The sequence below is a fragment of the Triturus cristatus genome, chromosome 12 (assembly GCF_964204655.1).
Source record: "Triturus cristatus chromosome 12, aTriCri1.1, whole genome shotgun sequence".
Taxonomy (NCBI): Eukaryota; Metazoa; Chordata; class Amphibia; order Caudata; family Salamandridae; genus Triturus; species Triturus cristatus.
Genome location: NC_140595.1, coordinates 127,441,565 through 127,454,508, shown reverse-complemented (window position 1 = coordinate 127,454,508; position 12,944 = coordinate 127,441,565). Strand labels below are relative to the sequence as shown.

Below are 12,944 nucleotides of genomic sequence, written 5' to 3'. Positions count from 1 at the left end.
TCAGCTAACAAAAACAATTCTAAAAATAAATACATGCTATAAAAAAATAAAGTGACAAAACACTGACAAAGAATAAATAAATATGAATGAACACAGTTGAAATAATTGCTAGATTTGTGAAAATTTGCAGTTGTAAACTCTGATTCTTTGAGTGATCAGCGAAGGTGTTTGCTAAAAGAGAATAAAGCTTCTTTAGGTAAATATGTGAAAAGCGGCAGTGATGTATCTGCAGGGGCTACTTAATTATTTCGGGGAGTTGAGGCCTATGTAGACCAATCTATAAATTTGCCAGCTTCACTGTTCAGCTGTGTGTGCCATTTGAAGTTTGACTTACAGCTTGTACAATGCACAGGTAGTTGAATGCACGTCTGAGCCATTTCCTCCCAATCAGTCGCGGCTGGCATGACTCGAGGGTGGAGGGGTGGATGGAGGGTTTGTGCAGGGGTTCGGGCGGGGAGGGGGGGGTGACTAAACAATATTTTAAAAAAATAAACATACCTTCCCGGGTCCCGTGACGTCGCGGCACCTGGCCGGGTCCCGTTTTCCTGCTCTTCTGCCACACAGGAAGCAGGAATTCTCTCTCCCCTCCCCTCCCCTCCCCTCAGCCAATCCCAACCCTGCAATGGAAGCGTTGTGATTAGTAGGGACAGCGCCCAGCCGGGCACCTAGGAGGAGACACTTTTCTCCATGTAGGCTGAACACTCTCCATTTTCTCCATGTAGACTGCGTGCAGCCTACATGGAGAAAAGGGAGAGTGTGCATTACTGGTTTGGTCGGCCGTAGAGGTCGACCAAACAGTCAGGGCCCTCAACATTGAGCAAGCCACTCCTTTCAAACCCGCCCACCCGCCCGCTCCCAATCAAGCATACCCTTCTGCTTTCTGGCAGTGCGAGAAGCAGAACCATTTTATGTTTCTGCTTCTGGCACTGCGAGAAAGCAGTGGGGCGACGCTCCTCCGCCCTAATGGAGGAGCAGCCCCTGCTTCTAACAGGCACCAATGAGGGACAAAGGCACAGAATGTGTAGAACTGTTTCATCTTTACATCCAGAGGTGACACTTTGTGGTGCTGCAGGTTTAATTCCAATAACATGTCAAATCTTTGGGTGGAAGTCTCCCTGTCTGAGCGAAAGTCGTTTTTATTTGTTGTATGTTGAAAAGATAATTTCTGAATATTGGTGTAAAATTGGATCGTTAAGTTTATTGTCATCCAGACATAACTCTTTTTCATAATTGATCTTTGTCTTGCATGAAAGAGTCTTTTGCTCCTTTCTTTACAAATCATTTAACTGAAGCACAGGGCATTGCCGTGTCCCACAGGTATTTAAGATGAAGAGTGGGAACAGATTTTCCTGGGTACTCTCTCCATGAGTTCCATTCTTACTGGTGGCAATTTCTGCCCCAAGGATTTTTGTCGTGATTAACTCATTTTTGCCTAGTTTTGATTAACACTCCTTGATAAACAAGGACTTACTTCACTAGCCCAAACTCTAGCAAATCTGTACCTGAGATGTGCTCGGCCGGAGGTAAAAAAGATGCCTACATGTTTTTGAGTGTAAAATGTTCAGATTCTTTGCGTCTCTCCCTCTCAGTAACTCAGACCTATCACACAGTGTTGGTGAGAGGTTGCTGCTGGTGACAATTAGGATTGGCTGTAGGGAGGGAGCCTTCGGTTTCTTACTTAAGGACAGAAAAGAATTTATAGAACTCATGTGAGGGATTAAGTTGCATCTCATATGGATATTTTTATTTCCCTTTGATTTATAGCTTCCACAGAGATCACAACTTTTGTTTTCTTATTGTTTATTTCCAGGCCATATTTTCCAGTATAACAAGCTAGGGCTGTTAAGGATCTTTAATGCTGAATTGCTGTTTTACTTAACAGGACAATGTCGTATGCATACTGGTTAGATGCAGCTAGCCTGTTGGCCAGACGCGGAATATGAGAGTTCACGCAGTAACCTTCCTGCCTTTTCATCCTGTTCATAGTGGCATTGGTGAAGATGGGCGACAAGTTCTTTGCTCTCCTTCCTATAGATTTAAGTGAAGATGAATTTGACTTTAATAACATCTTTAGGTTGGCAGGCGAGTGTGCTCTCGAATACACCTCAGTGCGCAAGAGAAACTCAAGTTCTCACTGTATTCTGGCCAGATTAGCACATATGAATGAATGAATGAAAGTTTTTACTGCGTGATTGCTTAAAATCATTTGCAATATTCCAAAGATAGTGCAATTGTAAATATACCCATTTAAAATTGGGCTCATTGCCTAATATTTAAGAAAAACAGTAAAATATATATGCCCACTAAAAACACCACTTGACCATCAGCAGTTAAAAGTTGTATGCAGCTCCTAGTCATAAAACAAACAGTAACACATACTAACAGCAGCTGTTCCTTTTGTTCAATATTCCAGTTGTGTCCTAGCCAAAAGCCCTAGGCATTAAAGTGCTAGTGTGCTTGTAATAGCATGCTAAGGTGTGCATTATAGCTGCCTGAGGACATCTTCGCCTCCTAGGTCACTCAAACGTTTTGATTAGTTGCTTACGGTTTGTTTGTACAGGCCACAGTCAAGTCATCATGCCCTTCTTGTTTGGACAACCGGGCACGCACCTCTGCCATGTATTTCCCAAATGTGCCTAGTTTGAGGTGCTAGAGAACGATACTGATACAGCTTCTGTGCATGTCTGGGACCCTTTTGATGGAAGCATGGGTTTTACGACATAGTATAGCAGACCTGGGCAGCAGCAAACCAGGTGGAGCAGGCACTCCTCTCTATACTTACAAAATCTGCATTTGGTTACATGTGCCAAAGAGTTCCAACCGGGATTTAGCTCTCTTGTTCGCAAGGGCACCAGCCTGGCCCATTGGAGGTCTTTTATGAACTTCCTTCCAGTGCTTGGTTCAGACATGGCTGTGTTCTATTTTCCTATTATGGTGAAATTAAACCTTGTTGCCCTCCCTTGGCTAGATAGTTAAGTTTGTCTGCTTGCCGTAATAATTGACGAGTGTGTTTGTTTGTTCATAGCATTCTTAATTGCAGCATAGCTCATCCCTTCCAAAAAACTGTTCTCCATTGCGAAGCCGAGTACCCCCACAGCTTTTTGCATGTAGCTGTTCCGCAGATTGGCCGTTCCTTCGTATATTGGTCTAAGCACACTTTTTGAGCATCCTGTGAGTGCTTTAATGACTTGGTAATAATGTTTCGCCTGTGTTCCCAAACATTCATTGTTTTGCTTGACAAGGCCTAACTCCAGGCGGATCAGACTGTTGCGGCATATATAGGTAACTTAAAGATATGTTTGTACACCTGACACTGGGAGTTTTCATGCAAACTCCCCATTAGATCAGGGAACACTTGTTGTGCATAGCCTGCTATCGCCGGTATTTTGAAATGTATCACCCTCCGGATTGGCAGCGTTGTTGGACTGCACAGCTTACCCGGAAGTTTGCATGAAGCATTGATTGTTGATTGAGCCTTGGACTTCATTCTTTGTTGGTGTGAAGTTGCCTTCCCAGTATCACTGAGCCAAGCCCCAAGGCAGGTGTACGTCCTTCTGGTGGCAATAATCTAGGCGCCCAGTCTCCAGCTGAGTAAAGCTTTTTTTGCTTTATGTCCAAAAGCTATCACCAAGGTCTTGTTTGGGTTCACAGCCAATTCATTGCTTTCGTTCTAGATGTTAAGAGCATCCAGTCCCCTTTGTAGTCCAGTTTTGGTGTGATCCTTTATTACCAAATTGTCTAGGTACTGTAATAAGTGAACTCTATTTGGGCCAATATTGGGGATTGCGAGGTTTGCATTTTGACACATCTTCTTCCCCAAATCTGCGGTATATACATTGACGAGTGTTGGGGCAAGGACACAGCCCTGGTTTAGGCCTCATCAGTGTAGTATGTTTTTGAGATCGTTTCCACAGCTAATTTTATTCTTACCTAAGTTTTGCTTTAGAGTAAAATGACTGCTTAAAGTTAATTTACAGGTATTTACATTTTCTTGTGTTACAGTTCAAATGACATCCAGCAGGCTTTCCTTTCACATTCCCAGTACCCCATCAAGATTGTCACATAATTCACTGTACTTTTTCTTTATTGCAAGTGAGAGGGGCTTGTAAAAAACAATCTCAATGTTAAAAAATATAAGCAGCAATTTGGCAGGAGGCAGAGCTTGACATTTGACCTCTGTCATTGCAGTACAGCAAATGTGACAAGAGACATATGGAATTTAAAGGTATTCTAATTGATTGCTAGACTTTCGTGAATTGGCTTGCGAATCTCTGTCCCACAGTTTGAGAAACACTGTGCTAGACAACTGTGAAACCCACAGCTCCACAGGAAGATTAGTATCAATAATTTCCAGATGTTTTTACAGTATTTACTGGTTGAGGACAGTGAGCCCAGAGAAGTCAGCCAGAGGTCCTGATCCCAGTGTTCAACAAAAATGCTGAAAAATAGCACCTGTCTTAATAGGACTGAGTCTTAAAAAGTTGTGATGCCTTCTGGGAACAAACAAAGAGTGTTTTGGCAACAAAAGAAGTGCTGTCAAAAGAGTTATCAGAATGTGGCAGCAATGTAAAAATAAATTCCATAAGAAAATCTAACATGCTACTGACTCTGTGACCAACTATTCCCCAATTTGGCAGTCTGCCATCCCTAATGTTATAAGTTAAACTCTGCTCTGAGCCTGTTCACTTTTTAGAGATGATCCTTTCAGGTGACTGAAGTGCCGCAGAGTTGACCCATGTTACGCCCGGCGCTTTCCGTCAGTCTCTGATTTTAAGAGTGCCACAAACTGCTTTAGTTTCTTTTTCTTTTAAAAGTGATGGCTCTAGCATCCCCTCGTGATGAATGCAGTTTTCTCCTAAGCCAGAAGGTTCTATGGGTTTAGTACTTGACATGGGCCACTAAGCATGTGTAACTGAATGCTCCCTGGAATTACCACTATGTCACCCCGAGTGGGAAGGGTATCCCCAGACGTGGGTCCCTTGCTCTCCATGCCACTGGAATCAAGCTATCCTGGCTGAAGAGGGGTGAAACCCCGAAACCGGTCCTAGGATGCTTGTTTCCAGTCCAGGGAGGACCTGGCTTGGCAGTTCGGGCTGGACTGTTCCCATGAGGCACAGGCTCAAGACTGATTTGCACATGGCTGGGTTAAAACTGGAACGGCATGGTGAGCAAAAAAACAATGGATTTAGGCCCAGATCTCTCTACTGGGGTGAATGTATGACATTGTTCTGCATTCGGTCCATCAACTGTTTTTTTGCACTAATTCAAAGGCAGCTTAGAGAGAATCACCCTTGTAATAAAAACGAATTATTATTATTTGCAGGTAACAGGTCACACAAGTAATCCCTAACTAACAAGGATGAAGATACAAAGGCCAACTATGAGCATGGCATTTCTCTGCTCAGATCCATGGAGTGATTTTGGTTCTTCTCAGCACATGAAAAACTAACACGCGGAAGAGGTCAGACCCTGGTCAGAGTCAACTCATAAGCAATACATTAACTTCAAAGGGACATAGTGACTGACAAATTACTTTAAGCACCACTTAGAGCCATTAAAGCATAAAAGCAGGGGTGTAGCTTGGGGTGGGGGGGGTTGAGGTGTTACACCCCAGTAATAAATGTATCTTCTGATAAATAGTTGGGGACAGGTGCTTTCAGTTGGGTATTGTGAGGTGTCAGTCGGATTTCAACAGGAAGTTTTCCATACACGCAGACAAAAACGCACACACTCTCTCACTCTGTTTCGAACGTCCTCAAAAATGTTGGTTATTTTACAAAATATTGCGTTTTCCCCCTTGGTGCTCCTACCGATCCGCATTCCTCTCCCTTTCCACCGCCCCTTAGTACCCTCTTATGCACCCTGGTTTTCGTATGATGTATTTAAACATTATATGCCAGCCTCATTTTGGGAAAATCTGATGCTCACCCCCTCCTTCAATCTTACTGACCAAGCTACGGTCCCACATAAAAGCACAGTCTTATCTTATTAGCCAATGGTAGGGTGCCTACTGAGTTTTTTTGAGCCCTTGCTAAAAATATTGAGTCTCAGAACATGCTATTAACTCAACAGCTTGAACTGACAGAAGGTGTCACATATGATGCAAGGTAACTCATCAAGATAGCCATTTACTTCAGCTTCCACATTTCCCTTTCTTTCTTCCAGATTTATTTTTGTATAAAAAGTGGAGTGAGTGTTTATGTCTTTTCAATTACGAGAAAAATAATTCAGTACAATTTTTGGAAGCTTTGTTTCCCAGATACCGTGCAAGCACGAATCAATATTTTCAAGATGTTAGGCTATTTATTTTTAAATAGAATCCTTGCTGCTACACCAAGCTTTTTATAATTCTCATTTAAAGAACAATTGCCTACTAGTGCAGTTGTGGTTGGAAACCAGTCAGACTCATTGCTGAGGCGGATCTCTCCAGTAAGGCATAGTATGTACTGAGAGAAAGGGTATTAGCTTTAGAATAATTCTCACTATACCAGTGACCAAAATAAATGGGCTCCCGTGCATCTAAGGCAATGTAATGCAAATGGTGGCTTAGGGCCATATGTCAAATATGTTTTTGAGGTAATAGACAGGTTGAATCACAAATCAGCTTGTTTGCAACAGCAACAACATGTTTTATAGTACAAATGCCAAATTGCAATTCAGTAACTACCGAATTGCAATTTGATTCAGCGATTTGGTAGTTGGAAGGAGTGTGTTTAGGGGTCCCTTTCAACTATCAATTTGCAGTAGTGTTAATGTTTTGCTGCCGAACTACAGGTTGCAAAACATGCATTTTTACCCACTACTAAAATGCAGTGGTAACCATTTGCAAATGGGAAGGGTACACAAAAGATCCCCATCCCTTTTGAGAATGTAAACAAAAATATTTTTTGTGAGTAGGCAGTGATCCCACAAAACTTAAAAGTTTCATTTTCTATTTTCCTTGAAAGTAAACGGGCTGCACTTAGAGAAAACAATATTGCTTTATTAAAAAGCAATCACAGACATGGTGGTGTGCTGTCCCCAGCAGGCCATCATCCATGTGATGGCTATCATTCCTAATGGGTCGTATACTGCGACTTACCTCATTAATATTAATGAGGAAGGTCAATTTGTGACCCACTAGGGATTAGGGATTGCATTTTCCAAATTGCGTTTCAGACTTTCAGTAAGAATCTCAATTTGGGAAAAGCAATTCTTGCACATTGCTCCCTCATCTTTAATAGTATAGTTATTTTGCAGCTGTAACTTCTCATTAGAAAACAAATAAAATTCAAACAATGCTTTGAAACATTAACCAAAAAAGCCTGAATCAGAAATCAGACAATGAATTGGACTGCTCACCATGTATGGCGTCCTGCCTAGCCCTTTCCCTCGGTGGTAGATGGGGTGCAACATCGCGTCCAACAGTGTCCTGCCAGTTCTGTAACTCTGGCACTGGCTTCAGATCAGGACGAAGGGAATCAGCACCAGCAAACCATAAATTAGGGGATTCAATGCTCCTGAAAGAGTTATAAATACATGGGAAATTATTTTTAATATCAAGGTTACACTATTTACAAACACGTTATACTAACTGCATGTCCACAATTGAAGACCGATGCCGTGATGAAAAACCAGATTAGTTTGTACTTTCTAGTCTATCATCCAATTGCCCCCACTATTATGTGCATTGTTCTCCGGAAAAAAACACAGAACTACAACTTTGGCCCAAAACCTGCTCAACCTTGAGCAGCCACATATAGTATGTGTCCAATTCTCCCCTCCTTCCATATTGCACTGAAGTTAGTTTGCCGAAATCTGCGGATTTATTTTATGGAGAAAATCGGGGGTTCTATATAAAAGTTTTTTAATGTAAAATTTAATATGTCATGTATTTTCCCCTTTCAATAAAGAGAAATTAAACTCATTAATCTGATCCCAAGCTGCAATGGATATCTGGAGGCCTCCTTTGAATGCCATTTTTTGGGTGGCTTTCCCATGAAGTTTATCTGCCACCTGGATGCGTGGGAGAGAAGCCAAGATACTGATTTTCTTGCGGGTTTTAGATTGTATCAGCTCCCAAGCGAGTTTCATAGTTTCAATTATGTGTAAGAGATTCAGCTATCGTAAAACATAACTAATTTTAATATTGGACCATTGAATATTTTTTTTGATAATGTTTAATGCTAGTCTCTATTTCATTCAATTTTTTTCAATTCCCCTCCAAAAAGTCCATTTTTTTCTGATAGCCATTGCTCATACAATTAGACATTACATTCCTATCTATCAAATGATGCTCTACTATATAGACTTCTGATAGCAGTGTTACTCCATTAATGGTGTGAATCGTGTAGTGCCGAAACTGTTATGGCACATGTTTGATGTTACACTGTAGCGTCTTGTATCTGACTTTCTTAGAGGTTTTCGCTAAACGCATAAAACTAATATTATCATATTCTTGATAAATTAAATCTAAGGAGAAATGATCGTATCTTTTAATGTTTAAATACTTCGATGATCTATATGTGGTGTGTGCAAAATTCTCAAAATAATACAAATCAGGGAGGCCTAGACCTCCTTCATTTACTGGTCCATAAAGTGTATCTGAAGCTAATCTTTGTGGTTTGTTTGCTAATAAAAAATGGAAAACATGCCTTGCACTTCTTTAAAGAATTTCATTTGGATTGCATTAGGGATGGCTAAAAACAAAAAAATGCATAAAGGTCAAATTAACATACGGATTAGTGCACCCTGACCCGGTATTGAAAGGGGCAAATTATTACATTTTGGAAACAGTCCTATTATCTTATTAATGAAGGGGACATAATTTAAAACATACAGGTCATTTACTTTTTTAGAGAAGTATATCACAATATACCTCTTGGGCCTAGTAATGACCAGTAAGCCCAGTTCTGTTATTAAAGTGTTGGGTGCAGTATTACAGAACAGAATCTCCGTCTTTGATTTATTTATTTTATACCCTCCAATTAGCTGGTATTCCTGGAAGATTCAAATATATATTTTTGAACTTTTATGTAGGGTCTATGAAATAATGCTATATCATCAGCACAAAGCTTTATTTGTGTAATTCCTGAAATCAGGGATGTCAGATTGCTATTTGAGCAAACAGCTATTGCTAACGGCTTTATAAAAAGGGCTAAAAGTAATGGCGACAGAGGACAACCTTGTCTTGTTCCTCTGTTAACTTTGCAAACGCCAATCTTGTTTGAAGTAATAATTACTCGTGCCAAAGCCTTTTTATAAAACTTGGATATTATATTAATACATTCAACAGGGAATCCAATCTCAGTTAGAATATAGAAAAGAATCTCCCAGCAAACCTGATCAAAAGCCTTCCTGGCATCTGGTAACATAATCTGGTAACATAATCTGGGCCGGGATTATGTTATGACTAAAATAATCAATACCTTTGACTAAACTACTTGTATTAAAAGTTAGGTGTTTAATTGATACAAATCCACACTGATCTAAATGTTTAATTGACCCAACACACTTTTTCATTCAGTTTGGCAATAATTTGGCTATAATTTTATAATTGGTGTTTAAAAGGTTTATAGGCCTGTATGAATTAATGTCCTCCTTATCTTTATTCTTTTTCAAAAAGCTGACTAATACTGCCGTACGGAAAGAGGGTGGTCTCTCACCTCCCATAAAAATATAATTGGCTAACATTACTAATTCAGGATTTATTATTGAATAACATTTCTTATTTAGTTCAGCAGGCAATCCATCTTCTCCATATGTTTTTCCATTAGGCAGAGATTGCACTACAACTTCCATTTCTTTTAATGTAACATCGGTCAACATATTCTCAATTTGACTTGCCTATAGTTTAGGAATGAAGAGTATAATAGGAAAATCCTTTAGTTTTGAAATATCTACCTCTTGTCTAACTTAATAGATTGCTTCATAGTGTTTGGACTACTCCTGTATCTGTACTTCATTTGTGATGTGAATATTTGTATCTTTATCTACCAAGGCAGTAATCCTATTGTGTGCCTGTCTTTCTCTTATTTGCCAAGCTAAACATTTATAAGAAAACGGACTCTCCTCATTTCATTTCGGAGGCATCCAGCTGCTATATCTTTAGTAGTAATATATCCATGTGTAGTAGCTTTAAAAGCCTCCCAGATTCTTTTTACTCTAGCTGCATCCTATGCAGTTGAAAGAAGCTTTCTATTTTATTCTGGGTTTCCGTACACAAGTCTTCATCCTCGATGTGGATGTTGATGATGTCTTAAATGCCCCAAGCCCTGATACTTCCAACTTTACCAAAGCATGATCAGAAAATCTGTTTTGAATATATGTGTAGTTGATTAAACTTAAATTGCATGAAGTAAGAAAATGATCTAATCTTGCTACTGTTTTATATTTAGCTTAGAAACATGAATATTCTCTCATATTGTGAAATTGTATCTGCAATATGTCTATCAGATCTTTGCATACATTCCGCTAATACCGTTTTCATAGGTGGTTTATTCTGTTTCTGTGTACCAGAGGATGAATCCAATTCAGGATCCTGCAAAAAGTAAAAATCACCCCAAATATCACTGTTCCAGGATTATGCCGTAATGGGTGATAAAGCTCCAATAAACGGGTAGGATCGTCTTCAAATGGTGCATATATTCGGCTGTGGTTAACCTGTTATTAATAATCAAACCACTGATCAAGCCCACCTGCCTTCTTTATCAACCTGAAAGTAGGTGATCTGAAAAGAGAATCTATTCACGAAAAGTGCTATCCCTCTATGAGCAGCACTTGCTGATGAAAAATACCTAACTATGCCCACTGCCTAAACATACTATATGTAGATTTCTTTTTATTCATATTATGCATCTCCTGGATCAATACAATGTCAGGGATATATCCTCTTACCTATTCTTCAATGGCTTCGCCTTTATTTTATTATTGAAGCCATTGATGTTTAAGGAGAGAATAAGACGTATAATTCAAAGTGCAATGTGCATTATTCTTTTAACTACAGTACGTAACAATTTTTTTAACTGACAGTGCAAAGTAAAGTGTCATGTAAAGTGCATATTAGCATTGATGATAACATTACTTCATTTACCAAAGATAGTTTGCTTGTATGCATGGATGAACTATCCCATTTTTCTCCCCTGCAATCACCCCGTACCCTGCGTAATCCCTTCCGACCATTATCTTTCCCATACCCCTGTGACCCTAGTGAGAGGGTAACCCACACCACCTCTCTACCCCCACTTGGTACCCTGAGTGCCATGACCCAGCACCCAGTATTGTGTGCTTACCACTACCGGAGTGACCCAGGTCCTCCGGTCTCTCACTCCTGGTAGTATTTACACTCATATTTGAGCTGCAAAATCCTTAACGTAAGTATCTCTATAAAATATCAACCCATAATTATTGCCTAACATTTAGCATTCATAGTTAATAGGTTTTTATAGTGAGATATACTTCTACTGTAATAGTTCTTGTGCTTTTGCTACATCTTCCATTAGGTGAAATTTACCATTTATGAGACCTTTTAATTTCGATTATTGAACAATGGTTGCTTGTGCCCCTTTTGCTTTAAAAGAATCAATCATTCGAACAAATTCTCTCCGCCTCTTTGCTGCTAATGCAGTCATATCCGAAAAGATTTTAAATGACAGGACTTCTTGTGTCGTCAAAGTTTTTTTTCAAATCGCCTTAGACATTATTTTTTCTCTTATTCGAAAGTCAACAAAATTCACTAGAATATTATGAGTGTTGTATTAATGGGGCGTTGGAAAGTTACCCTATAGGCTCTTGAAACTGTTAAGTCTCCTGTTGGATTCGTGATTGCTTTTCTCAGCAGGGATTCTACCCAGTCCCGAAATTGTGGGCCTTCAATTGCTTCCGGGACCCCAACTAACCGTAAGTTTGTACACCTGTTGTAATTTTCCACATCCTATAATTTAGCCCCAACGACATCTGTATTTTGCCTAATTTGTGTTATTTCCTGCTCAAAGGACACTACCTTGTCCTCTAGGCTAGTTTCTTGTTCCTCAGCTTCCGTCAGACGCTCTGGTATTTTACCCATTGTCTCTTGGATTTCCAACAACCTTTCATGTAATGATAAAATATCTCCTGTGACTGTGTCATACGCAGCTCTTTTATCTCAGAAAGAATCAACTCGAACATGTCTCTAACCATTTGTCTAGATTCCCGTTCATTTTCTATCTCCTGCAGAGGTTCCTCATTGCCTACTATTGCTGTTGCCACCAGCCGAGATTTGTCTATTGCCACTTTTGTCCCTGCATGCTGTTGAGCTGAAGACAATGCTGCCTGGGATATTGTTTAATGTATTAACTAGCTGGAGGTGGTTGAAGCTGTCACCGCAATATGTGATTTCGAAAAAAAGAGGATATTGTTTGCAACAGATGGGGAATTGAAAAGGGCACAGCAGTAGATTACTTTTGGAGGCCTCCCATTTCGATGTTACTTTACATATCTTCTGTTCTTTCCAGTGTTGCAGGAGGCTAGACATTTGTAGTCTTGCAGTCTCCAAAGTATCTTCCTTCTCCACCCCTTTTTCAATCTCCGCCTGGGCCTCTTGGACATCAGGGGTCTCTAATCTATTTGCCTCCAGAAGCTGTTGCACCTTTAGATCCATCGTCTGTTGTGCGCTTTGTAATGTACGTGAACTACCCAGTGTTTTCTCTAGGATGCTCTTTTGACGCGACCTCTGAACCGGGGTAGATTGATTAACAGGGACAGAATTCGCATTTGGGGGTTTGCGCTTAAATGCGCACATGCTGCAACAGTCACCTTCTCTCCTCTTTTCTTTTTTCGTTATTTAAGCCCCTATTAATCAGTTTCTACTGAATCACGATGTCCTACTACTTTGTTACTTAGAGTTCAGTATACAATTAAGTCTCTTCCTTGTAGAGCATCCCGCAATTAAGCCTCGAGTTAAAGCAGCAAGCACAAGTTTGGATGTT

The 12,944-nt window shown here is 40.1% G+C and overlaps 1 protein-coding gene across 1 annotated transcript in view; it reads right to left on the bottom strand.

Annotated features, from left to right (window-relative positions):
- The window catches only part of LOC146772866 (rho guanine nucleotide exchange factor 11-like), a 224,146-nt gene that overhangs the window by 170,541 nt on the left and 40,661 nt on the right, over positions 1-12,944 (bottom strand). Inside the window, exon 3 of the mRNA XM_085637040.1 lies at positions 7,342-7,499. Coding sequence (XP_085493166.1) covers positions 7,342-7,499 — 158 coding nt within the window. The remainder of the gene's footprint in view (positions 1-7,341; positions 7,500-12,944) is intronic.